Consider the following 24,889-nt stretch of genomic DNA (forward strand, 5'->3'; position numbering starts at 1 on the left):
TGAATGACTATCCTCTGACGGTGCCTCTGGGGCTCTAGCATTTATACACCCTCTGAATAGTTGCCAGAATTCCAAATGTCACACAGTCCCAGAAACTCTCTACAGCTGGCAGAACCATTCATCTGCTAGAGCCTGAGGTAAATCATACTCAGCTGCTGCAGTCAGTCCAAAGCAGCACCACATCTCCACACATTAAAACTGAATTAAAATTAAAGTGCATTCTTATAATATTTTTGTATTTTTAAAGAAACCAAAATTCCAAACTGTCACTACACAGACCCAAGCCCAGGGACAGCTGGCCAGTGCAAATTTAACTCAGTCATATTTCTGTGGACTTTGTTTTCATTTGCTTTGTTTTGGCTTCTTTTGTTTTTGACTTCTGATCTTTAGACTGTTTTGATTTTAATTTTTGTACGGTTTGTGAGTATTTTTGTTTCTCTTTCAGTTTGTTTTAGTGGGGGGATATAAAATTGGGTGGGTAGGCAGGAGGGGAGGATCTGGGAGGACTTGAGAAGGGAAAACATGATTAAGATATTTTTAAAAAAATGTTAATAAAAACATCTTAGGGGTTAGTGAAATACCATGGCTTTCCAGAAACAGATTCCGAGGCACTGATGTAATCACTGGAGTTTTTACTTAATATATTCATAGTGTGAAGGTATTATTAGGAGGTGACAAAAGGTTCGAGGGACTGGGGCTAGCTGGAGGAAGTAGCAGGTCACTTCCTATCCTAACAGCTGTCTACCTACTTGTCTTATCCCTGTATTATCCTGTTTCTCTGCTTCTTGTTAACCAAGCAGCTAAGATCAGCTCCACCCCACCTGCTCCTGTACTACTCTGCCCAAGCACATGGAGCCAAGCAACCAATGAACCAAATCCTCTGAAATCATAAGCCAAAACAAATCTTTCCTTCCGAAAAAACAAAAAACGACTTAGGTGACTAACTGTAACCAAATTCCCATTTAACCAGCTGGTTATTGTCACACCAGCTAAGTCATAAGGTTGGGTAGATACAAGTGTGGTCCATTTTATTAGGTTGATGCAAAAGAAATTGTGGTGTGGGGCTGTGAATTTTAAATCACTATAGGCTCAAACACACTAACCAAAATAGGAACCATTACAACCAACTTGTCAATCACCAATAAAAAATGATTGTTTATTTCTGTAGCATAAAACTCTGTGTTTTGGGATTTGACAAACAGAACTGAGTGTTTCCCCTCCCACATGTACCTCAGTTGAAGGAATGACTGTATCTAAGACAACCCAACACATTCTTGCCTTTTCCTTGTATTTACACTGTGTTCAGTCCGTTAGCAAGCTCACCTCCATTCCGCCTGAGAGCACCTCGAGCAGCCACCATTGGTCACTTGCCCTGAAATTCAGGTTCTGCAGGTCTTTTACAATCCCTTCCTAACTAACAAGTCTGTCAGCTTCAGTTTTGCCTCCCTGAGGGCAGTTAAAGAAATCAGCTATAGTGAACTTCTTCAATTATAAATCAAATCTTGCCACTTTTATTCAGGATCTTTTATGACTCCCTTGCACACACCTAGAAGAAAATCAGAGCCGGGCTGTGGTGGTGCACGCCTGTAATTCCAGAACTCTGGGAGGCAGAGGCAGGCGAATTTCTGAGTTCAAGGCCAGCCTGGTCTACAGAGTGAGTTCCAGGACAGCCAGGGCTACACAGAGAAACCCTGTCTCAAAAAACAAAAAACAAAACAAAAAAACAAAAACAAAAAATCAGTTCTCTTCTTGGTCCATAAGTTTGTAATTGATCTGAACCCCCTTTTCTTGAACCACCTGGCTTCCTCTGTAAGCACACTGGACCCTCAGGACCTTTGCTGATTCTTCTGGCTGGGACACTTTCCCCCCCATGAGTATGTCTCTCTTTCTCACTCGAAGTCCTTATTCAGAAGATACCTCAGCAAAGGAGTCTCTCCAAACGTCTGTGGGTAGAGAGCACATCCACCCTGTAACCTGTAACCCTGGTAACCTATTTTACATTGTCTCACTTCACAACAGTTTTCATAACTTTATATTATTTTATTTTTTTTTAAAAGAATTATATATACGAGAACACACATGTACTCATATACATGTAGCTGTCTTCAGTCCCTTGACAGTTGGAGGCCTGCCCCCTCGCTACACAGAGAAACCCTGTCTTGGAAAAAAACAAAAAACAATAAATAAATAAATAAATACACCAAAAAAAAAAAAAAAAAGCCGAGCCAGGTATGGTGGTACATGCCTTTAATCTCATAATGCCAGAGGCAGGCAGGCAGATATCTGTGATTTCAAGGCCAGCTGAACTGGTATCCATAGATAACTATGTAGTATACCAAAGTTCCATTCATATAGAGACCTGATTTAGGAGATGCAGTATAATAAACATTATAGCTGAACATTCCAAGGTAAGCCACCGAGCTGGAGTTGGAACATAATGTGTTTTTGATAGCAAGAAGGGTAATGAATCTAGAACAGATCCAGGCAGCATGGGAAGAGAGAAAAGATAGGGACCAGATAATATAGAACCTTGGGAGCTAATTTTGGTTAAAAAAAAAAAAAGGTTTAGTGTGTGGTGTTTTGCCTCCATATATGTCTGTGTGCCATCATTTGTGTGCGATGCCTACAAAGCCAGAAGAGGGCATCAGTTCTCCTGGAACTGGAGTGTGTTAGCTAGTATGTTGGATATTGGGACTTGAAACAGAAGCCTCTGGAAGAGCAGTTAGCACTCTTAACTGCTGAGCCATCAGTCCAGATAATTTTGACTTTATGTGATGAGAAAGTAATGGATGTTTTGGGTAGGGGACTATGACCTGACTTACATTTTAAAAGACACTAGCTGTCTTATGTTTAATTGTATCAGGGCACTAATGGAAATAGATAAACTAGCTGTAGTAGTTACTCTCCAAATTGCTGGACAAATTATGTGAGCGAACCAATTTATTTCAGCTTATAGTTTGAGGGGACATTCATCATGATGGGGGAAGCGTGGCAGCTGGAGTAGGCGGCTTGCTGGATACATTGTGTTCACAGGCAAGAAACAGTAATAAATGCTGGTACTCCGTTCACTTTCTCTTTATTCAGTCAAGACCCCCAGTTTATGGAATGATGTCACCCACAATGAGGTGGGTCTTCCCACCTCAATTAGCCTAATCTAGGTAATCCCTCACAGGCATGCCCTAGAGGCTCGCCTGCTAACTAATTATAGATCTTGTTGAGTTAACAGTATTAATTACCACGTCTACTTCAGCAAGTAGTCAACAAGAGACTGCTTGGGATAGCATGTATCTTGAGCTGGAGCTCTGTTTATAGAGTGCTTGCCTAGTATCCATGAAGCTCTCAGTGTGATTCCCAATAGTGAATAAAATCAGACATAGTGGCAGGAGATGGAGGCAGCAGTTACTGTAGTGAATTTGAAGGTATTCTGAGCTACAATAGTTCCTATCTCAAAACAAACTGGGAGGAGGGGAATGGTATTGGCATGGGGTAGAGTTGAGGAGTCTGACCTTAGTACCTTAATCTTCTGGTTAAAAGAAAACGGCTGAAGATGTAGTTCAGTTGTTAGGCTACTCGTTCAACATGCTCAAAAGCCCTGTGGCTCAGCGCTGAGCACTGCGATGCTTACCTGTAATCCCGGCTCTGGAGGTCGAGACAGGATACAGTCTGGGATGCCAGAGACCCTATCTAAAACAACATCTTCAACAACTTGGTGTTCTGAGTCACACCAAAGAGACACTGAAGGATGAAATTTGGCCTTGCAGGCAGCAAGGAGGGCCAGCCTCTGTGGACTGAATATGGAACAGCTGCCCAAAAGTATGTTTATTGATTGTTATGAAAAAGTTGTTCTTTTTTGGGCGTGGGGGGTAAAACATTTCTTTATACTGCAGACCCTATACAGCTCAGTTTCTTGAAGAAAAACACCTTGCAACTTTAGTCCTTACAGTGTACTTACTGTATCCTGTTTGCAGTGCTTGATAATGCAAGGTATTCCAGGTGCACCAGGACCAGCTTGTGACCCAGAAGTCACTCAAAGGCTGTAACCCTTTAGAAAAACAATCTCATAGATGAGAGAAAAACACCTCGGTTTTCTACATAGATTTTTTTTCAGGGTTAAATTACTTTCAGAAAAAAAAAAAAACCCTCTTCATTCTAATGTCTACCCTAGATAGTGAAAAACAACTATTTTATTCTGTCTACCCTGGATATAATGATTCTACTAGATTTTTCTGCTACAAATAAGAGTGCTCCAGCCTGTTAGCTAGGAGTAATCTAGAATTCTAGAATCCTGTTTAGGTTTTCCTTAGGTGTTCAAAGCAATGTACAAAAGTTACCTGAAACCACCAAATGCAAAGCTACTTGGCAAATCCATATTTTAGCTGCATTTTCACACCAGCTACATTATGAATAAACCTAGATATCTATTAGCAGATGAGTGGATAAAGAAAATATGGAATATATATACAGTGAGATCATTCAGCTATGAAGAATGAAATAATATTCACAGATTATTAGCAACTTATTCTAGCCCAGAACTTACCGTCCGTTGTTCTAGGTTGGCCTCCAACTTGCGTATATCCTGCCTCAGCCTCCTGAGTGCTAGTTTGTGACTTAGTTTGTATGCTCATTTTAAAAATTAAACTCAGCTGGTGCTGAGCGCCTTTAATCCTAATCCCAGCATCTGGGAGGCAGAGGCAGGTGGGTGTGATCTACAGTTCCGGGACAGCCAGGATTATGTAGAAAGACCCAGTTTCAAATGAATACATTAATAAACCCTGTTTCTAAGCCGCCTCACTCCCACCCCCAGGTCTGGGGATCAAACTTTTCAAACTTTTAGACCCTTGGGAAGCATCCCCAAACCTTAGTGGCTCTTTTAAACAAATGGACAAATGGGTGCTGTCAGGCGGAAGAGACCCTAGACGGAAGGCCCCTTAAGAAGCCACTGAAAGAAATGGAGTCTTGAGCCTGGAAGGAGAAAGGGGTTTTGCTTTGTTTCTTTTTTCTTTAAACAAGAAAAAAAATGTGGCAAGAATTAGAACCTCAGGCCTGGAGAACACCTAGTAGTTTGCCTGCCAGAGCCTTTGGAATGTGTTCACTTTCCGTCACAACTCTAAGGCGCCCCGAAATCGCAAGTGTTTTGAATACCAGGAGACAAGCCATCACTCTCTAACTACGAAAACAACTTGACTCCTCCGCCCCGCGCACGCGCCCCTCGCGGCTTCGGTTGGCCTCAGGCTCCGCCCCCTGTGCGGCCACCGGGAGGGTTGGGAGCCCAGAGCTCGCGGGACCGCTCTCTCGCTCAGTCTCCTCCAGCACAGCGTCGCAAACCTCGCCGGAAAGCGTGACGGCGCAGGCGCAAGCGCGGAGACCCGAGACGGTGGTGGTGGCTGCCGCTGGCCAGTGTAAGATGGCGGCGGCGTTGGTGGCGGCAGTGGACGGGGCGGCTGGGTCTGGAACAGTCGGAGCATCCGCTGGCAGAAGGATGACCCTAGATGGGAAGCGGGCTGCCGGGCCTCGCCAGCTCCCGTGCTTGTAACTGCCCCAGCCGGACGCCCTCCCCTTGACCTACCGGGTCCGTGTTTCGTCCGGCTCGGCCTGTCCCCCCTCTCCCCGACCGCTTTCCCGCAGGACAGGCCCGATCCCTTTCCTAAAACTCCCAGACTTTAAGTCTTATTCCCTTCGCCCGAGTCGGTGCTGGGAGGACTACTCGTCCTTTGCCCGGGTCAGTCCACGGGGTTGCCCCCTAGGGCCACCCCCATGATTCACAGGGACTTCTTGTTCGCCCGGTGACCCATTCGTAAACTCTGGCTTCTTCTCCATTTATAATTTGGGGACCCGGCTCTGTCTGCGTCTCTTAGTCACTTCAGGGCCACCGCGCAGTGTGTCCCCTTCCCCCATCCCAAGTTCTCAGGCCCAGCACCTCGTACGGAAGGCCGAGGTCCAAGAAACTAGCAGTCTGTTCCTGACTGCTTTGTGATCTAGTTCTCCTGGTGTACTTCCCCGCGTCCCGAAATCTTTGAGGACACCTTAGAACGGTCCCGTTTGGTCCTTATTAGTTGGAAAGCATCTGGTGGCTCGAATTTCTGACTCATGATTGTTGGTGTAGTCTGTAAACAAACCCGCACTGGAGCTATCACATTCTCCCGCGGATTCTCCCCTCCCCCCCCTGCTCTGTAGTTTCTTGAGAGGGGTGGTTTGGTTTAAGAGTTGAAAAGATACAGGTTTTCCTCATAAGTGGCTTTTTAGTGTTGGTGGAGCTGGGAGATAACTTGCCTGGTGTTTAAATCTTGTGTTAATCCTTTGTGTTTCCATTACGGGCATGGGTTTTGTTTAGTAGTCAGAATTGAGTTAGGTAAGTTATTTCGGCTTTAAATAGTTCTGAGACTTAAAAAAAAAAAAATTAAAGTGTGGTCATAAATGTTTTGGCTACGTTCAGAAGAGACACATTTGCCATGTAAACTTTAACTTTTCTCAGTTCTTCAGGGAACCTCCAGACCAGTTTTCTCAGGATCTTGGGCCAGACTTCGGTCGGCGATAAAAGCAGGAAGGTGAGTGGCATTGAAGGCGTTTAATTCCTCAATTCAAGAGACCCTTTCCTCATGCGTCAGTGCAAGCCACTAAACTCAACATTTTTACCCCTCCCCCCTCTTCCAAAAGTTTGAATATTGTTAGTAGCTTTGTTACAATTTTGGTTAGATTACTTACTAATTGGCTGTATTTTGCCCTGCTGCCCTAAACTGTTGCTGTGTGACTTCAAATGGTTTAAGCCACGAGTGAGCGGGCCTCTTTTTTTTTTATCCCCCCTGTATTTCTTTGCATTGTATTTTGTCTTTGTGTGGGTCATGTTATTCTCTGTTAAACACTGAGAATTGGTTTGCCTGAATCCTGTTTAGCCTTTTGTCAAGTCAGATCTCTTCTCCCAACCCCAAAAGTTATCATCCATGCCATCTGGAGAGTAATTAGCCACTCCTGACTGAAAGCTAGGAGTGTTGAGTGAGCCTCCATTTAGTTGGTGTCTAAGTCCAGTCAGCCTCAGAGGCACAACTTTTCAAAATGTAGTGAAATTTCTTTTCTTTTCTTTTCTTTTCTTTTCCTTTCTTTTCTTTTCTTTTCTTTTCTTTTCTTTTCTTTTCTTTCCTTTCCTTTCCTTTCCTTTCCTTTCCTTTCCTTTCTTCCTTCCTTCCTTCCTTCCTTCCTTCCTTCCTTCCTTCCTTTCTTTCTTTCTTTCTTTCTTTCTTTCTTTCTTTCTTTCTTTCTTTCTTTCTTTCTTTCTTTCTTTTTTGAGTAGCTCCTTTTGTAGCTAGCTTGCAGAGTATTGGATAGTAGAAGAATCACTGTGTGCTTTCAGCAACAAGGGCCAAAGAGGGAGTTGGGACACAGTTGTCTGTACAGTTTCGACAAGGCTCGTAGATTGCTGGTAGCAGAGGGGTCTGAGACTGGCGAGACTTAGTAGAGAAACTCCCTGACTCCGGAAGGTAGCTTTGACCAATCCTTAGTACCTTTAGGATTTGTACTGGGAAAAGTTTTGAGAGTGGCTGTGCTAAGTTTTTCTCCCCATGGTGCCCAAACTAGAAAATGCTTATGATGAACTAAAATAAAAACTTGAAATGCATGGTGCATATATGTAAGACCTAAGAATAAGAACTCAGCTTTTACATTTTCTTTTGGTTTTATGTATATGGGTGCTTTACCTGCATGGCTGGCTGTGCAGCATGCGCACAACCAAAGCTGGAGGAGATCAGAAGACTGTGTCGGATCCCTGGGACACAAGGTCTAGGAAGCTGTGAGCTGCTGCCATGTGGGTGCTGGGTCCTCTGCAAGAATCATTTCTTCAGCTTGTTTATTCGATTTTTGAGACAGGAACTCATTTTATCCCAGGCTGGCCTGAAATTCACAATGTAGACCGGGCTGGTTTTGCAAACTTGTCTCACCTAGCCTCCCAAGTACTGGGTGTACAGGCGTGAGCACCAATCATAGGCAATACATAGCACCTGTTTGTTTTGTACCCATCTTCCCAGGTTTTTTGTTTGTTTGTTTGTTTGGTTTTGTTTTTATTAAAAATTGTGGCCTAGGCTGATGGTGGTAGTGTATGCCTTTGATCCTAACACTTGGAAACAGATGCAGGTGGATCTCTAAGTTTGAGGTATTGTCTACAAAGTGAGTTCCAGGACAGCCAGAGTTACATGTGAGACCTTGTCTCAAAGAAACAAAAACCAAGGTTTGCAGGTAAACTAAGTAAGCTTTCTGCTACTGGTCCATAGCCTCTGTCCCTCAGATTCATTTTTAAGATTTATGTGCCTGTGTCTGTGTGGAAATTTATGTCTGTGAGGGTAGTGTCTGTGGAGGCCAGAGCAGAAGGCGGCACCAGACCCCTTGGAGCTGGAGTTACAGTTGTGAACTGTCATGTGGGTTCCAGAAACTAAACTAAGGGCCTCTTTGAGAGCAGTAAGCACTTTAATTGCTGTCCCCTCAAATTCAGTTTTATTGTTCATATTATTTGTTTGCTTTGAGAATGTCCTGTAGGGTGCCTTTTAAACCTGATTTCTGAGTGTAGGGATAGGAAATGTTTACATATGTGTATTTCTAAATGTATCCTTAAACTAAATGTCAATTATTACTTTCTAGGTTGGTTTCTTCTTCTTGGTCTGTTAGCATACCTTATCAGAGTGTGTTCTTGTTCCTTTCCCTTCTCCTATAATGTCCACTGGTGCTGCAGTAGCCACTGTGTGCTTAACTTTTGCTACCAAGAGAGAGGCACATTTTTCTCCAAGATATGAGGCTCTGTGGTGAGCCTCACAGATTACTAAGAACGTGACAAGGAAATACTTTGTTTTCTTTTTTTTTCTTTTTAAAAGATTTATTTATTTATTTATTGTGAGTACACTGTAGCTGTCTTTAGACAGTCCAGAAGAGGGCATCAGATCTTGTTAACAGATGGTTGTGAGCCACCATGAGGTTGCTGGGATTTGAACTCAGGACCTTTGGAAAAGCAGTCAGTGCTCTTAACTACTGAGCCGTCTCTCCAGCCCACTTTGTTGTTTTCTAACGTGAATCAGAGCTTCTAACGTGAATCAGAACTAGGAATTACACTCATCTCTTTCTTGTGACTACACCATCTTAAGACTGTACAAGTAAAGAATTTTAACTCTTTTTGTTTTGTTTTTTTTAATCTGTTTTGGAAGAGTTGAGGGTTCATAAAAGTTGAAGTTTTGATGACAGGGCATTATAAAGGCAATGTCATTCAGATCGGTAAGGTGAGGGCTGATTAGCTTTTGTTGCCATCATCCAGGGCTAGATTCCCTCTTGTAATGTCCAGACTCTTGGCAGTTTTCATGAGCTAGGCATTGTATTTTATGAGATCTGGCTTTTGTGTTTCATGAAGAGGGTGGAGGAGAAAAGGAAATATGTTGAAAGAATAACTTGACTGTTCCTTACTGCCTGTGTCCTTCTGTCTCAGTTTCTTGAGTGCTAGGATTATAGGCGTGGATGACCCCACCTGACTGATACTGGCCTTTCAAATTGAATGACTAGCTAAACTATGCTTTCGGAAGATTTACTGCTGTACTGTTTTTGCTATATAAAAGGTTTTTTTGTTGTTGTTGTTGTTGTTGTTTTGTTTTTTTTGGTTTTTTTCCCTGAGACAAGATTTCTCTGTGTAGCCCTGGCTGTCCTGGAACCAGGCTGGCTTTGAACTCAGAAATCCACCTGTCTTTACCTCCCAAGTGCTTATAAAAGCTTTTTTTGGGGGGGGGGGGGTTGGATTTGGTTTTTTCGAGACAGGGTTTCTCTGTATAGCCCTGGCTATCCTGGAACTCACTCTGTAGACCAGGCTGGCCTCGAACTCAGAAATCCGCCTGTCTCTGCCTCCCAGAGTGTTGGGATTACAGGCGTGCGCCACCACTGCCGGGCTATAAAAGTTATTTTAACCATGCCCAGGAAATAGCTAGATTATGAAGAAGCAACAAGAATCCCTGTATTGGGTGTTGTGGTACACACCTTTAATACCAGCACTTTGGAGGCTGAGGCAGGCAGAGTTTGATGCCAGCCTGGTCTTCAAAGTGAGTTCTAGGATAATGAGAGCTATGAAGAGAGACCTTGTCAGAAAAAGGATCCAGGCTGGCCTCAAACTCAGAAATCTGCCTGCCTCTGCCTCCCAAGCGCTGGGGTTACAGGCTTGCCCCACCACTGCCTGACTTGTCTTTTTCTTTTATAAGTAGATTATCAGTAAGCAGAGATAATCTGTTATTCACTCTTCCCATTTAGAACTCAGGTATCAGCAGCCTGCATGTCTCATAACTGTTTGTGCAGTAAGCCTCTGTTATTTGGAGTTTGGACTTTTTTCTTGTCAACCATGGAATAAAAATATTATTTGGTAAAGTAAACAACTTGTAAGCTTTAAATTATGTGCTTTTCTAAGCTGAAAGATGGGATCTACCCCAGCCTTTCTGGGACTTGAACTATCTTTTCAGGTGCTGTGTCTAAGCTGTCCCTGTTAGCCATTTCTTAGTTACTTTACCGGTTAGCAGAGCACTCTTACTACACGTTAGTGTGCGTGTTAAGTAGAAGGCACTAAATGCAAGGATAGTGATGCCAGCAACTCAGGGTATAAGAGCAGTTGTGATGCCTGCTTTAAGTGAAAAGACAAGATTCTCAGTAAGGAAAAGGTAGGTGTATGCCTGTGATACCTGATACTCAGAAGCCTGAGGCAAGAGAATTTTATTTAAAGGCCAGTGTCCCTCAGTTCCTCCCCCCACAAAGAAAAGAACAGGAATTGTATGCTGTAGTTTCTTAAGATATGCAATAAAGCTTCCTCAGAGAGACAACACAGTGAACTTATAACTTATATTGGTTTAATTTTTATAAAGATTTTTTTGTAGCTGGGCTGTGGTGGTGTCTTCTTTATTTCCTGCACTTGGGAGTCAGAGACATGCAGATCTCTGAGTCTGAGGCCATCTTGGTCTACAGAGCAAGCCAGGGCTAAAGGGAGAAATTCTGTCTCAAGAAAATAAATTATTTTATGTTCATGTGTGTTGTGTGACAAAAGTTTTCCTGGGAAGAGACAACATAGGTCTTACTCAAGCCTACCAGATAGGGGAGCCCAGTCTTGCCTCAGACTACTTGAGAATAATCTTGAACTTCTAATATTTTTGCCTTCACCTCCTAAGTGCTGGAGTGTGAGCCACCAGTATAGACTTGACTGAGTTAACTGGATCCTAGAGTTAACTGAATCCTAGTGTTTTATGATCTTTGAATGGGGAAGAGAAATAGCTGGGTCCTTGAATGAGAGTGACTCACTTAGCTGTGCACAGTGGCGTGCATCTGTTATCTTAAATCCGCACCCTGGAGGCCGAGGCAGTCCGCAAATTGAGGTCAGTGTGTGCTACATAATAAGACCTTGTCTCCGCATCCTCCCATCTCCCCCCTCAAAATGGCTCCCTAGGTAATTCCATGAGAATAGCTTTCACAAGACAGGGTTTCTTCTGTATAGCTCTGGCTGTCCTGGAACTTGCTTCGTTGACTATGTTGGCCTTGAACTCAGAGATCCACCTGCCTCTGCCTCTCAAGTGCTGGAAATAAAGGTGAATGCCACCAGTATCTGGCCTAACTTCACTCTTAAGATATCTTTGTGTTTCTTTGGAATGGTGGAAGAGGAAGCATGAATCATTACAAGTCTTCTGTCCTTGACTTCCCTCTCCCTTTCTGTTCACTCTGGCTTTTTTTAAGGACCCTTGGACTTCTCGCTTAGAGCATAGATACTCGCTGGTACTGGCTGGCTTGTTTTTATTAAGGTTTAGTTCTCAAGGTATTTGGGTTGGAACTTTCTGTTTAGATGATGTATAAGTCGGTATATCTAACTCTAATTTATTTCTTCCAAACATTTAAATTCTGTTTTTACTGTGTGGTGTGTGTATGTGTGTGAGTAAACACTTGCCCTGATGGTATGTGGAAGCCAGGGACAACTTGCAGGAGCTGATTATCTCCTTCCGCCGTGCAGGTCTTTGGAATCCATCTTGCCAGCCTCTAGTTTGTAAGTTCTACATCTACTGCATTGGGTCTCACTACCTTTGTAATCTGTCAGCTGGGATTGAAACATACTAGAATTAGTCTTCTAGGTACCAGCTTGTCACTTGTGGCATTTGATTTCTGTACTCAACATGGGCCTTTTAAATTTTGTTTTATAACTGTTGATGAAGCTAAACACTGTCTATTCTACAGTGTTTGTCATGTCCTTTCTTTTTATTTCCATGTGCCACCAGTCTAAGACAGGCTCTCAGCAAGTACAATGGCTTTAAACTTGTTTCTCCTTCCATTTCAGACCTTCTTTCTTTTGACAAAATAACTTACCTGATATATCTAGCGCACACGCACGCACACACACGCACACAGGCACGCACATTCCCCAGACCTATGCTCTTCTTTGTTAGCCTTCTGTTTGACCAGCTCTTTGTTCATTTAGCTAAAGTATATTACATGTTTTTCTGAATTTATCAGGTTTGTAACTTCCATTTTGTTTTCCCTTGTGGACTGTCAGAATATCAGTCATTGCCATCTTCCTGTTCTTCAACCTTGTCTTCCTCCTCTTTGAAATTTTATTCTGCCTTCAAAGTACCTTAAAAACTTTTTTTCCCATGGAAGCTTTTCCTTTCTTCTCAAAAGTAAAAATAGTGGGGTCTGGAGAGATGGCTCAGTGGTTAAGAGCACTGACTGCTCTCCCGAAGGTCCTGAGTTCAAATCCCACAACCATATGGTGGCTCACAACCATCTGTGATGAGATCTGACACCCTCTTCTGGAGTGTCTGAAGACAGCTACAGTGTACTCATATAATAAATACATAAATCTTTAAAAAAAAAAAAGTAAAAATAGCACTTTATTTTCTTCAATGGTAAAATTTTATTTATTTTAATTTGTTTTCTTTTTGAGACAGGGTCTCACTGTATAGCCCAGTCTGGTCTCAAACTTGTGACTTATGATTGCAAGCCTCAGTCTCTTGTATTTATTTTTAACGATCTTGATGTTTGTATCTTTTTTTTCATGTATGTGAGTGCACTCTCGTTGTCTTCAGACACCCCAGAAAAGGGCATCAGATCCCCACTACAGATGGTTGTGAGCCACCATGTGGTTGCTGGGAACTGAACTCAGAACCTCTGGAAGAGCAGTCAGTGCCCTTAAGTGCTAAGCCATCTCTCCAGTCCGATGTTTGTGTCTTTTGCATTATAGTTGTATTGTTATTTTTCTTAGTTGATTAGTTGATTAGTTGACTAAACAAGGGATTGGATGCATTGTTTATATTTGTAGCTTCTGCCAGGTGTGATGGCCCATGCCCTTAATCCCAGTACTTCGGAAGCTGAAGCAGGCAGGATCTGTGATTTGAGCCCAGCCAGAATCACATGTTGAGACTTCTCATTTAAAAAAAATAAAATAACAGTATACTTTCTTTTTAAGCCTGGTACATTCGTACATGCTTGCGTGTGTATACAGTGGACTTGTAGATGGTGCATGGGGCTTACACTTTGAATGAGTTACCCAGCACTTTTGTACAATTGGATTGCCTCATGCTGTCAGATTTTTGGACAATAGGAAATAGAGGTTAATTTCCTGATCCTGAAATACCCAGTTTTCCTTCTGTTCCTGCATCTGGTCTACCAAAGGAGATGATGTTTTTCATCCCATTTAAATATTTACTAATAGAAAGTAGCCCAAAGTCCTGCCTCCCGTTAACATTTTGTCTGTCTGCCTGCCTGTCTGTCTGTCTGTCTGTTTATAGGACAGACAGACATCACTTCTACAGTTATGATCTCAGGTCTGATCACTTGGTATTGTATACTGGATTGGGGGTGTCTCCCTGCTGAGAGTTCCCATTCTGTGTTCCCATGGCCATTGGTGTCATCCTTGTGCAGCCACACTTATGAGACTTCACAGTGTAGCTTCTGGAATTTCTAGACCGTAATCTTGTAGAGAACAAGTGACCATGTGGTACCCAGCTCCAGCTGATCTAAGTACAACGCAGTTCCTGCATGGAAGTCTTAGGGATCGCCTCAGAGGATGGGAGGAAAGATTGTAAGAGTCAGAGGAAAATGAAAAAAGTTTTTTAGATTTATTTATTTTATGTATGTGAGTACACTGTCACTCTCTTCAGACACCCCAGAAGAGGGCATTGGATCCCATTATAGATGGTTGTGAGCCTTCGTGTGGTTGCTGTGAATTGAACTCAGGACCTCTGGAAGAGCAGCCAGTTCTCTTAACTACTGAGCCATCTCTCCAGCCTGGACAATGAATTTTAAATGAGCTGGTTTTGTTTGAAAACAAGAATTGAGAATAAGGAAAGGAGGGCTAATTCCGGATGATGATGGGGTCTAGAAAAGCAAATCTGTACTTTGCGTGGAGAGTGGCCTTGAGCAGCTGTTCACTTAGGAGCAGTATGGGATTAGCCTTGAGCAGCTGTTCAGTTTGGAGCAGTATGGGACATCCTTCTTCTCAGTGAGAACTGAGAACCCTGTGGCTTGCAAATACTTGTCTTACTAGTAATTGAACTTTTGGAAAATCACCTTTTAATTTCAGAAGAAATTTTAGAACCGTACTTCATTTAAATATAGAAGTTTCTATAGGAGAGTTGTCGGCTGCATAGCAGAATGAGACATGGATTGGCCTGAGAGAATGCTGGGAAACCGTAAGTCACAAGAATTGACGAAAACTGAGTTCTCATTAAAAGGATAAAAAGGACATTAGCAACCATGATAAGACTTAGATGTTGACATCTGTGTCAAGCCCAAGAGAAAGTGCAGTTACCAGACTAGTTTCCATAGGCTCTAGACACCAAAGTACTTAAACTGAATCTAAGGGAAGTTAAAAACAAAACCAAAGAGTGTCGATATGAAGGCAGTGGAGGTGTAGCGTGATGGTGGTGTGTGTTTATAATGCCTGCCTGAGCCCCTGAGCTCCATCTTCAGCATCAGTAAATAAAGTTCAAAGTAATAGCTCTTTCACCAGAAATGCTTTGAATTATTTTTAAGCTTAGTATTAGTACTCACCAAAACAGTAAAGGCAGAAGTCCTTTATTCTGGATTCATCGTGCTGTTTATGTTGTTGCGGATATGTTCTTTAATTGTAGTACAAATCCTTCTAGGACTTTGATTCTTGGGAGATGGGACATTTTACTCATTTGCTCTGATGCATTGAGCACTTGTATAAATTGGTGGTAATGATAGCTATATCCAGTCATGGTGTTCATTTGTGTGTAACACTAGTTCAGAAGATGAATGCAAGTGTGAGGCCAGCTCGGGCTACGTGATGAACTCTAGGCCGCCCTGGGCTCTGTGGTAATAACTTGTCTCAGAAACAAAACAAATGAACCCCTCCCTCCAGAAAAAGCCACTAGAGTAATAATAGGGATAATAACACAGCCTTGAGAATGTAGTGGCTTAAAATGTTTTATTTTTAAAAATGTATGTATGTATGTATGTATCTGGGTAATGTAGGTGTCCATAAAGGCCAGAGGCATTGGATCCCACAGTAGTTAGAGTTCTAGGTGGTTGTCAGCAACCCAGTGTGGATTCTGGAAACTAAACTTTGATCGTCTGCAAGAGCAGTGAGTTGTCTTAACCACTGTGATACCTTTCCAGCTTCAAGTTTCGTGTGCTTGATTGTTAAGGATTACCTGTTATGTAGCAAGTTCCATGATTTTTCTTCACTCTTTTACCTACTTTTTTATATATTAAATTTATTGAAGTATAATTTACATAAAGTAAAATTTATTTGTTTATGTTTTTAGGTTACCTGTTCTGACAAGCACGGGCATTTCTATAACAGCACTGCATTTGAGGCATAGAGCATTATGTCCCCATCATTTCAGAGGCTTCTCTGTGCTTTGTGGCCAGTTAGAGTCTCTTCCTCTGCCCCTGATGAACACTGCGCTGATGTCTGTCCTACAGTTTCATCTTCTACAGAAAGTCCCACGGATAACCCAGTAGCATATGATATATTGAGTGTAGCCTCTTCTATGTAGCATGACATACCTGAGCTCCATCCCCACTGCAGTTTGCAACAATTAGCTCATTTCTGCCTATTGTTTCTTAGCAGTCTGGCTGTGTGGACATACTTCATTCAGTATGTCCGTCTCTGAGCCAGGTGAGGAACATTTGATTATTTTTAGTGTTTTAGATGTATGTAATACATACAGCTGTAGGTTTTGTTAGTTCTGTGGACAGACATTTTTAGTTTTGGAGGTAGGGTTAATGCCTAGATAATGAGATTCTTGGATTATGTGGTAAATTTATATTTTATTTAAGAAATTGCCAAAATGTTTTTTACAAATTGATTATATATACCATTTGGGATTTATGAAACTTCTAGTTAGTTTCTGTCTTTTCTGTATTTGATATAAGATAAAATTTTCTTATTCAAGTTTTTAACCATTCTGAAAATGGTTAGAGTAGTCTCGTAGTGGTTTTTGTTATTTCCCTAATTACTGATAATGTTCAGAATCTTTCCTCAGATGATCATTATATGTTATAAAACTTTTTTTTTTTTTTTATTGTTGTAGAATTTTTTGTTTTTGAGGTAGGTTGCACTCTGTAGCACTGGCTGGCTTGGAACCTACTATGTAGACCAGGCTAGCCTCCTTGAATTCCCTGAGGTCTGCCTTCCTGGTGAGTAAACACGTGTCCCACCTGCCTGGCTTTTGTGAGTTATATTTAGGTTGCTGTCCTTTGTCATCCTTTATTTCATAGTTTAATAGTTTGTTTCTCTTTAACAGTCTAAAGCTCATCTTTTCATTGTCTAGTCTTTTGGAGAGACTAAATTTTGGTGATAACTCCAATTATTTATTTTAAAACTTTGTGGTTGTTTCCTATTCTAAGAAATAGTTACTTAACCATAAAGTTTATAAAGACTATCTCTAGTGCTTTCTTTGTGAAGTCGTGTAAACTCTTTAAGAGGTTGGGGATTGAACCAAGAACTTTGCAGAGTTGCTAAGCATGTGCCCTGCATTGATCTGCGTGCTACACCTGGTTTCCAGCCTATGGTATTAGACAGTAGGGGCTGGGGCTGGTTACATTGTGGTATCCAGTTATCAGAGCACGGGCAGCTTCTTTTTGTTTGTTTGTTTTTTGTTTTTTTGGATTTTGGTTTTTTTTTTTTTTTTTTTTTTTTTCCGAGACAGGGTTTCTCTATATAGCCCTGGCTGTCCTAGAACTCACTCTGTAGACCAGGCTGGCCTCGAACTCAGAAATCTGCCTGCCTCTGCCTCCCACAGTGCTGGGATTACAGGAGTGCGCCACCACTACCCGGCCACAGGCGACTTCTTACACAGATCGTCATCCAGGAGGCTCTGACTGTTTTTTCTTTTCTCTGTTTTCTTTTTGTTTTTGTTTTCTTTTTTGTTTTGTTTTGTTTGTTTTTGAGCCAGAGTTTCTCTGTGTAGCCCTGGCTATCTTGGAGCTCTCTCATTAGACCACGGTGGCCTCTAACTCAGAGGTTCTACCTCCCTCTGCGTCCTGAGTGCTGGGGCTAAAGGTGTGCGCCCCAGGAATTATAAATAAGAGATTCTCAGTTATTTTTCTGCTTCGTTTTTAGTTATTATTCTGCCATATAGTTAGCTAAAAATTTAAGGTGGTGTTATTACTAAAACAAAACACCAACCAGATCACTGGGATTTACTAATGAAATAATACCCACCCCCTCACCCCACCCACCCTCACCCTATTCCCCCTCATACTCAGACAGTTTACTCTTTAACCTTCACTTTGGCAGGAGTCACGGTTATTTTTAGAGTACAGGCAGTAGAGCTGATCTGAACTCCTCCAGCTCTGAGACCTCATCAGCTCTCAGCTTGGAATGGTTTGTTCTGGACCAGATTTGACATGTTAATTGATCAGAATGGAAACAGTAGAGTTTTGGGTTATTTAATATATTTTAAAAAGAAAATGATGATTTGGACTCAAATGGTATTTATTTTGTTGATGAATGGAAGAGATTCTGCAGTGGTTATGGTGTTTTAAGTTGTCATACACGGCTGTGGTGTCTCTGCCTGCTTTAGTTTGGACAGTGTCTTACAATGGCTCAGGCTGCTATGCCAAAGCTACAGAGCTTCATTTCCTACAGTTCTAAAGGGTAGAGTGTAAGGGCAGCATTGTGATTGGTTTCTGATCTAATTGCTTATAGGTGTCTGCCTCTTCACTGTGCCCTCACATGCCAGAGAGAAAGGGAGAAATAAAAAACCAAACCTGTAACTTGCAGTGTCACAAATCCCATCATGAGGATAGCCATTTTTATGACCTCATCTAACCCTGATTGTCTCCTAAAGACTCCGTCTCTAAATACTGTCGCATTAGAAAGGATATTTTCATTATAAGAATTGCAGGTGGTTACTGTAGCTTCTGCACTGCAGTTGAATTGGTTATGTTTCATTTTGACTGAAACTTAGGAGAATTATAGCTTCTCTCAAAAGTAGTTATATTGTCATAATTTTTGTGTGTGTGTGTGTGTGTGTGTGTGTGTGTGTGTGTTAGAGGGAGGAAGGGAGAGAAGGAGAGAGAGCACACGTGCACACATGTGCATGTGAGAGCGTGCACATATATGCCACATTGTGGGCAGAGGCAAGCAGCCTCAGTTGGCTGCCCTCGCCACCCCCCTTGTTTGTGGTAGGGTCTCTGTTGTTTGCGCCTGTGTGCACCAGGCTCACCAGACTTCAAGCTTCTAGGAGTTCTCTTTGTCCCTAGCTCCCATTCTCCTAGGAACACTGGCCTGACAGATTGAGCCATCATGGCTCGCTTTGGCTGTGGGGCCTGAGGATTTGAACGCCTTCTTAACAATGAAGCAGCGAACGAACACTTTACCCACTAAACCTCTCCTCAGCCCATAATTTCTTGGTTTTCTAGAGAAATTGTTTCTAAAATGAGAATTTATACACTCATTAAAGGATATATAAGATGATCCAGTAGTGTATAGAAAAAGAATGCTGGAATATTTGTTTGGTATATATTCTAGAAAAATTAACACACCTTTTAAAAATGATTATTAAATTTTCCTTATTTTTTGTATGTGTTATGGTGAAATTGTGGAAGTCTGAGGACAATTTATAGGAGTTGTTCCACCATATGCATTCCAGGGATCAAACTCAGATTTGCAAGCTTGGTGTGGGGTCAGGTACATTACCGAGCTATCTTGCTAGCCCTATCTTACATTTTTAAAATTTATTTATTTTTATTATCGTGGGTGTTTTTCCTGCCTGTGCATCACATGCATGCTTGTTGCCTGTGGAGGCCAGAAGAGGGCATCCTGTTCCTTAGAATTAGAGTTACAGACTACTGTGAGCTAGCAGGTATGTTGTGTTGTTGGGGGAATTGAGCCTGGATCCTCCGAAAGAGCAGCCAGGGTTCTGAGGCTCTGATCCAGGCCTCCAGCACACCCTTCTTTTGCACTTTTGAGATAGGGTTGCATTATGTAGTTTCAGGGTTGCATTATGTAGCTTTGGCTAGCTGTTACTCTGTGTAACCCAGGTACGTCTCTAACTCTTGGAAATCCTCTTGCCTCAGCTTCTCAAATGCTGGGATTACCAATGCGTGCGTTCATGTTTATTGAATCTTAATATTTTATGCAATCTGATATATATGTATACATATGGGGGGTAAATGCTCAAAGTTAACACTGAAGTTCATTAATAAAATTTTGAATAGGTGGAGGTTGAATGTCCCTTACCTAACATGGTCAGGACCAGAAGCATTCTCTGTTTAACTCTTTAGACGTTTGTTGTTGCAGCATTGAGCATTGAGCTCAGGGCTCACAGGTGCTGGCCAGGCACTCTACTGTTAATCAATACGAATGTTTGCATATAAATAATATGAACATCTGAAATGCTCTAAAATTTGAAACCGAGGATCATGTTAATTCTCAGAATGATTTACAGTTTAGGGCATCTGTATACTTAAAGTTACTTTTCTCTCTTTTTTGAGGTCAGGGTCTCAAGTAGCCCACACTGACTTTGAATTTGTTATGTGTCTGAGGATGACCTTGAATTCATAGGCCTGCCTTCCCCTAACACTGGGTTTACTGGCATGTGCTTCCATGTCCAGCTTTCAGTCTGTTATTTACAGATGAAGAAAACAAGGTCCAGTGATGGCCATGAGCTTGTCAGGGTGCATTGGACTGCTGGCTTCACTCAGCTGCTGAAGTCTTGAACATGTCCCTTTTTGTTGTTTTGGGTTTTTAAGACAGGGTTTCACTGTATAGCCATGGCTGTCTGGATTCAATTTGTAGACCAGGCTAGGCTGCCCTTGAACTCATAGATCTACCTTTCAAGTGAGGGGATTAAAGGTGTGCACCACTACTGTCTGCAGTCTTCTACTTTTCAGTCTGAGACTGATTTTGTTAAAATTTAATCTTTAGAAATTGTCTGCTGTGGTTTGCATAAGCAATCACAGGGTTTTCTGGTTCTGAGCATAGTAATGAGGTCTGTCAAGTTTACTTCAAAAAGAAGATCCTTTTTTTTAAAGACCCTTAAGCCTGTTTCCAGAAGACTGCAGTTGACACCCTGGATGGAGTTGGACAGTATGGCTCCTCCCCACAGCTCAGAGCCAGGTCTGCACAGAGACTAGGAAAGCAGATAGCCTTCTTAGAGCAGTAGGACAAGCCACATACTCTGGACTTCCTGATGCTGTTTAGTTATGAGAATAGTTTTGGGGAGCTGCTGTTTATCCTCTGGAAATGGATAATACTGGAGTGAGAATGTGATATGGTAGTTTAATTCTAGAAGTGGAAAAATACCTCACCTACTCCTACTTTACCACCATGATAACAGTGATTTGCTTTATGACCAGTTAATGCAATAACTTTCCTTTTTTCTTAGGACTTTTGCAATAGTCCAATTTTTAAACTGTAGATTCAGAGTGGGGAAATTACTAGAATGATAAAGAACATTGTGACTATTGAGAGACTGAATCAAGAGCTGTGTGGGAAATACTTTACCAGCATACACCTATGGAGTGGGAGAGATGACTAAGGCTAAGAGCACTTACTCAACTTACAGAGGACCTTGGGTCATTGCTTAGCATCCACATGGTCTCACCATCCATCTATAACTCCATTTCCAGGGAATTCAGCATCGTCTTCTGTCCTTCTTAGGCACCAGGCACATACGTGGTGCACAGAAATACATGCATACATGCATGCATACATACATACATACATACATACATACATGCAGGCAAAAACTCATACATAAATCTTTATTTAAAATTACATACATATCAAAGAGAAAAGCAATTTGGTAGTTCACAGCTGTTATTCAAACCCTGGGGAATCTGAGGCAGAAGGTTCTCCTGTGAAATGGAGGCCAGCCTGAGGTACAGAGAGAGATCCTGTCTCAAACAAGAAGTGGAAGGAAGAAGCTAGTCTGCTGCAGAAGCCTTGTGCTGCTCTGTCAGTGCTCTGCAGGGCCTTGCTCAGATTCAGGGCTGGGGTTTTCTGTTGCTGTTGGTGGTGGTGGTGGTCTTGTTTTTGCATTATTTCTGCTTCCCCATGGGGTGTCTGCTTCCAGTAGTTGTGGGCAGTTGTCTCTGCAGAGAACAATATTTTTTTTTAAATGAAACAGCATAGGTTTCTGTGAAGGAGAGAAGTAGACAGTGGGTAAGGATGGGCTCCTATGGTAATTGTTAGGGGAATGAAAGGGCTGTTGAAAGATTGGAGGACGGTGCCGGGGCCCTTGGTCTTGGATCATAATCATACTTTGTCTTGTACCACTGCCTTTTGTTCAAGACACTGAAAGGGCTAAACAGAACTCTGGCCTGAATAATCGTATTCTTTGCTCTTTGGAGTTTTCTGGAGGTAGCAGTGAAGCCTGGAGAGGGTGAGGGAGTGAGACAGACATTGGAGAAATAAGGCGTGCTCCCCAGTTCTCGCTGGGCTGTGCTGCTTCAAGCTTTAGTTCAGTTCCTTCCTTCCTAGCTAGCAAGTCTGGTGAGAATGAGTAGAAGTGATGTGTGCTACTGTGTAAAATGAGCTGTGGTGGTTTAATGGGAATTCTCTCTGATGCACCTTTGAATGGCTGGTCTGGCACACAGAGGTCCGCCTGCCTCTGCCTCCCCGAGTGCTTGGATTACAGGCGTGCACCACCACGGCCCTGCTTAAGGTTATTTCTTAATGGTAAGATTCTCCTGGGTTCAAATTCCATCTTTGCTCACAATTTTTCTTTGGTTTTTCAAGGCAGGGTGTATTTCTATAGCCCTCCCCTCTAGCTGTCCTAGAACTCCTTCTGTAGACCAGGCTGGCCTTGAGCTCACAGTGATCTACTGGACTCTGCTTCCGCTGAGTGCTGATATCAAAGATGGGCACCACCACCGCCAGGCTCTGCTTGTAATATTTGCTTGACACTGTATCTGAGTGAGCAAAGGTGAGGGTTCCCAATGGCTTGACCCTCACCTGTCGATTGTATGTGAAGTGCATTTGAGAATCTTGACCTGTGTTCACCCTGTGAAAACACATGCTTTACAGTCTGTGGGAACATGTTTGTTACCCACAGTGGGAATCCTGTTCCCCCTCAGCAGGGCAGTGCTGAGGTGCTTCTGGGTTCATTTGAAGTGCTTAGCTAGCAGCATGTTATTAGGTGTGTGCCTGCTGTTTCAAGCTTTAGTTCAGTTCCCTCCTTTCTATCAAAAAAACCACGATTTCTCTCCTCAGTAAAGAAGGTAAAGAGACAGCAGTTGGCCTTCCCTCAAGTATGTTTCCTTGTGGAATTATATCCAGGGAAGCCAGGGTGTGGCGTTTATAAACTGAATAGTCTTGTTAAATGTACACAAAAAAGATTCGTTCTTATGAAAATGGTAAAATCTATGAACTGTTAAATCTCTATTTTACTGCCTTTCCCAGGGGTTTTTCTAATTAATTTATTTTCTTCTTCTCACACCCAGGCTGGCTACCATATTCAAGATGACCAGTAAAAGGCCCAACACGGATAGGAGAACGGATTTAGCTAATGGTAAGGAGCTAAACACGGGTGGGACTCTTTACTGTGAGCTGCGGTCTCCCATCTTCCCTACGACAGTGGAGACCTGAATGCTAGTGGGACAAAGGAGCTCTGTGTGCTGTGTGTGTCTGGGAAGTGCACAGGGATCACCCTGGGTTGCCTGCTGCCTTTGTTACTTCACATTTTAGCTGATTATTTTCAGAAAATCAATACAAATATATATTTCTTTCCACTTACATTTTTTTTTTCTAATGTGTGTGGGGTGTTTTGCCTTCATGTATGTCTGTGTACCACTTTCGTGTCTGGTGCCTGCAGAGGCCAGAATAGGACATTAGATTCCTTGGAACTGAAGTTACAGACAACTGTGAGCCACCACGTGGGTGCTAGGAATTAAAGCAGCCCTTAACATTAGCATGTTCTTAATTGCTGGGCCATCTCTCGAGTCCCAGAGATAAGTTTCTAAAAGGTCAAGTGGTTTGAATTTTTGAAAGTCTATTTACAGACAGGCAGACTTTTGAAATACTACTAAGAAGAAAAGTAAGGTGGAAGGAGTTTGGAGGAAGTTGAGGTTCCTCTGTTAATTGAGAGGTCTGTTTCTATGTTAGATGATAGTTTCAGAGGATGATAAATGAAGTTACTGGTCTGGGAGTGTGCCTTAGTGATAGAGTGCATGAGATCATTGGTTCAGCCTCCAGTGCCAAAAGGCAGACAGAGGCAGAGAGAGAAGGGTTAAATGCACACTATCTAGAATTGGGTCTTCCTTCCGGCCCTTTGTACTGGACTTAGTTAAAAGGGACAAGATTCTAAAGAAATTTTCGAGGGCATGCACATGCACATACACATGCATGCACGCACACGTTGTGATGATCCAACCTTGCACATGGCAGGGTTCCTCTGCCACAGGTCTGCATCTGTAGTGAACAGGTATATTTTTGAGCTGCAGCTTGTCCGTTAGCTACATTGGGGATTGGCAAACTAGTTTTCAAACCCTAATCTGCCTGCCTCTTGGTTTTGTAAGAAGTTTTATTGGGGCTCGTGCTGCCTAAGCTTGAGGACTGGAGATTAGATCTCCAGAATCTGTAGCTGCCAGGGGGGGCATGAAGGCTCACGGGTCACAGAGTCTCAGATAGTGGAGATAGGGGAGAGTCGAGTCAGCAAGCTTGCTGGATTAACTGTATCAACAAGACTCTGCTTCAGTAAGGTGGAAAGTGAGTGAGTGACCCCCGATGTCACCTTAGATCTCATCACACGTTTGTGACCCTCTGGCATATATTCAAATGTACCCACCACACACATATATGTAAAAAAAGTTCATTGAAACACAATGATACCCATTTATGTACTATCTTTGTGTTACCTTTGTGCAAGTGAGAGTCAGTAATTAAGACAATGCTAAATGATTTTCTGTACTTAAAATTTTTACCCTTGCCGGGCAGTGGTGGCACATACCTTTAATCCCAGCACTTGGAAGGCAGAGGCAGCCTGATTTCTGAGTTCGAGGCCAGCCTGGTCTGCAGAGTAAGTTCTAGAACATCCATGGATATACAGAGAAACCCTATCTCCAAAAACAAAAACAAAAAACAAACAAAATTATCCTCTGGGCTTGTACAGAAAAACATTTGTCAGATTTTAAGCTAGATCTTGGTCAGTGACTCCTGAGCCCCCTTTTCAAGTTTGTAGTATACTCTGTCCGTTATATTAATATGCTACCACCTTCAAGGTCTGTGTTTGGTAGCCACAAGTTTTAAATTTTATATTACACTCACATATTCAGTGTCATGTTGCTGTGGTACTTTAGTAGAGTCAGGTTCTTTCTTCTATCCTGAGGGTCTGGAAGCTCAAAATTTATGGTGTCAGGCTTGGTGACAAGTGCCTTTACCTGCTGTGCCATCTTGCTGGCCCATGTTGATCATAATTTTAACAGTCAATTCCAA

The 24,889-nt window shown here is 42.3% G+C and overlaps 1 protein-coding gene across 6 annotated transcripts in view; it reads left to right on the top strand.

Annotated features, from left to right (window-relative positions):
- The first annotated feature begins 5,257 nt into the window (after positions 1 to 5,257).
- The window catches only part of Dcaf8 (DDB1 and CUL4 associated factor 8), a 46,649-nt gene continuing 27,017 nt past the window's right edge, over positions 5,258 to 24,889 (top strand). Inside the window, exons 1-3 of one of the 6 annotated variants that reach the window (XM_052200170.1) lie at positions 5,258 to 5,399; positions 6,473 to 6,545; positions 22,900 to 22,967. In XM_052200170.1, coding sequence (XP_052056130.1) covers positions 22,919 to 22,967 — 49 coding nt within the window. In that variant the 5' untranslated portion in view covers positions 5,258 to 5,399; positions 6,473 to 6,545; positions 22,900 to 22,918. The other 5 variants (XM_052200171.1, XM_052200166.1, XM_052200167.1 and 2 more) reach the window with 5 other exon arrangements.

This window comes from Apodemus sylvaticus, chromosome 12 (genome assembly GCF_947179515.1).
Source record: "Apodemus sylvaticus chromosome 12, mApoSyl1.1, whole genome shotgun sequence".
NCBI classification, from domain to species: domain Eukaryota; kingdom Metazoa; phylum Chordata; class Mammalia; order Rodentia; family Muridae; genus Apodemus; species Apodemus sylvaticus.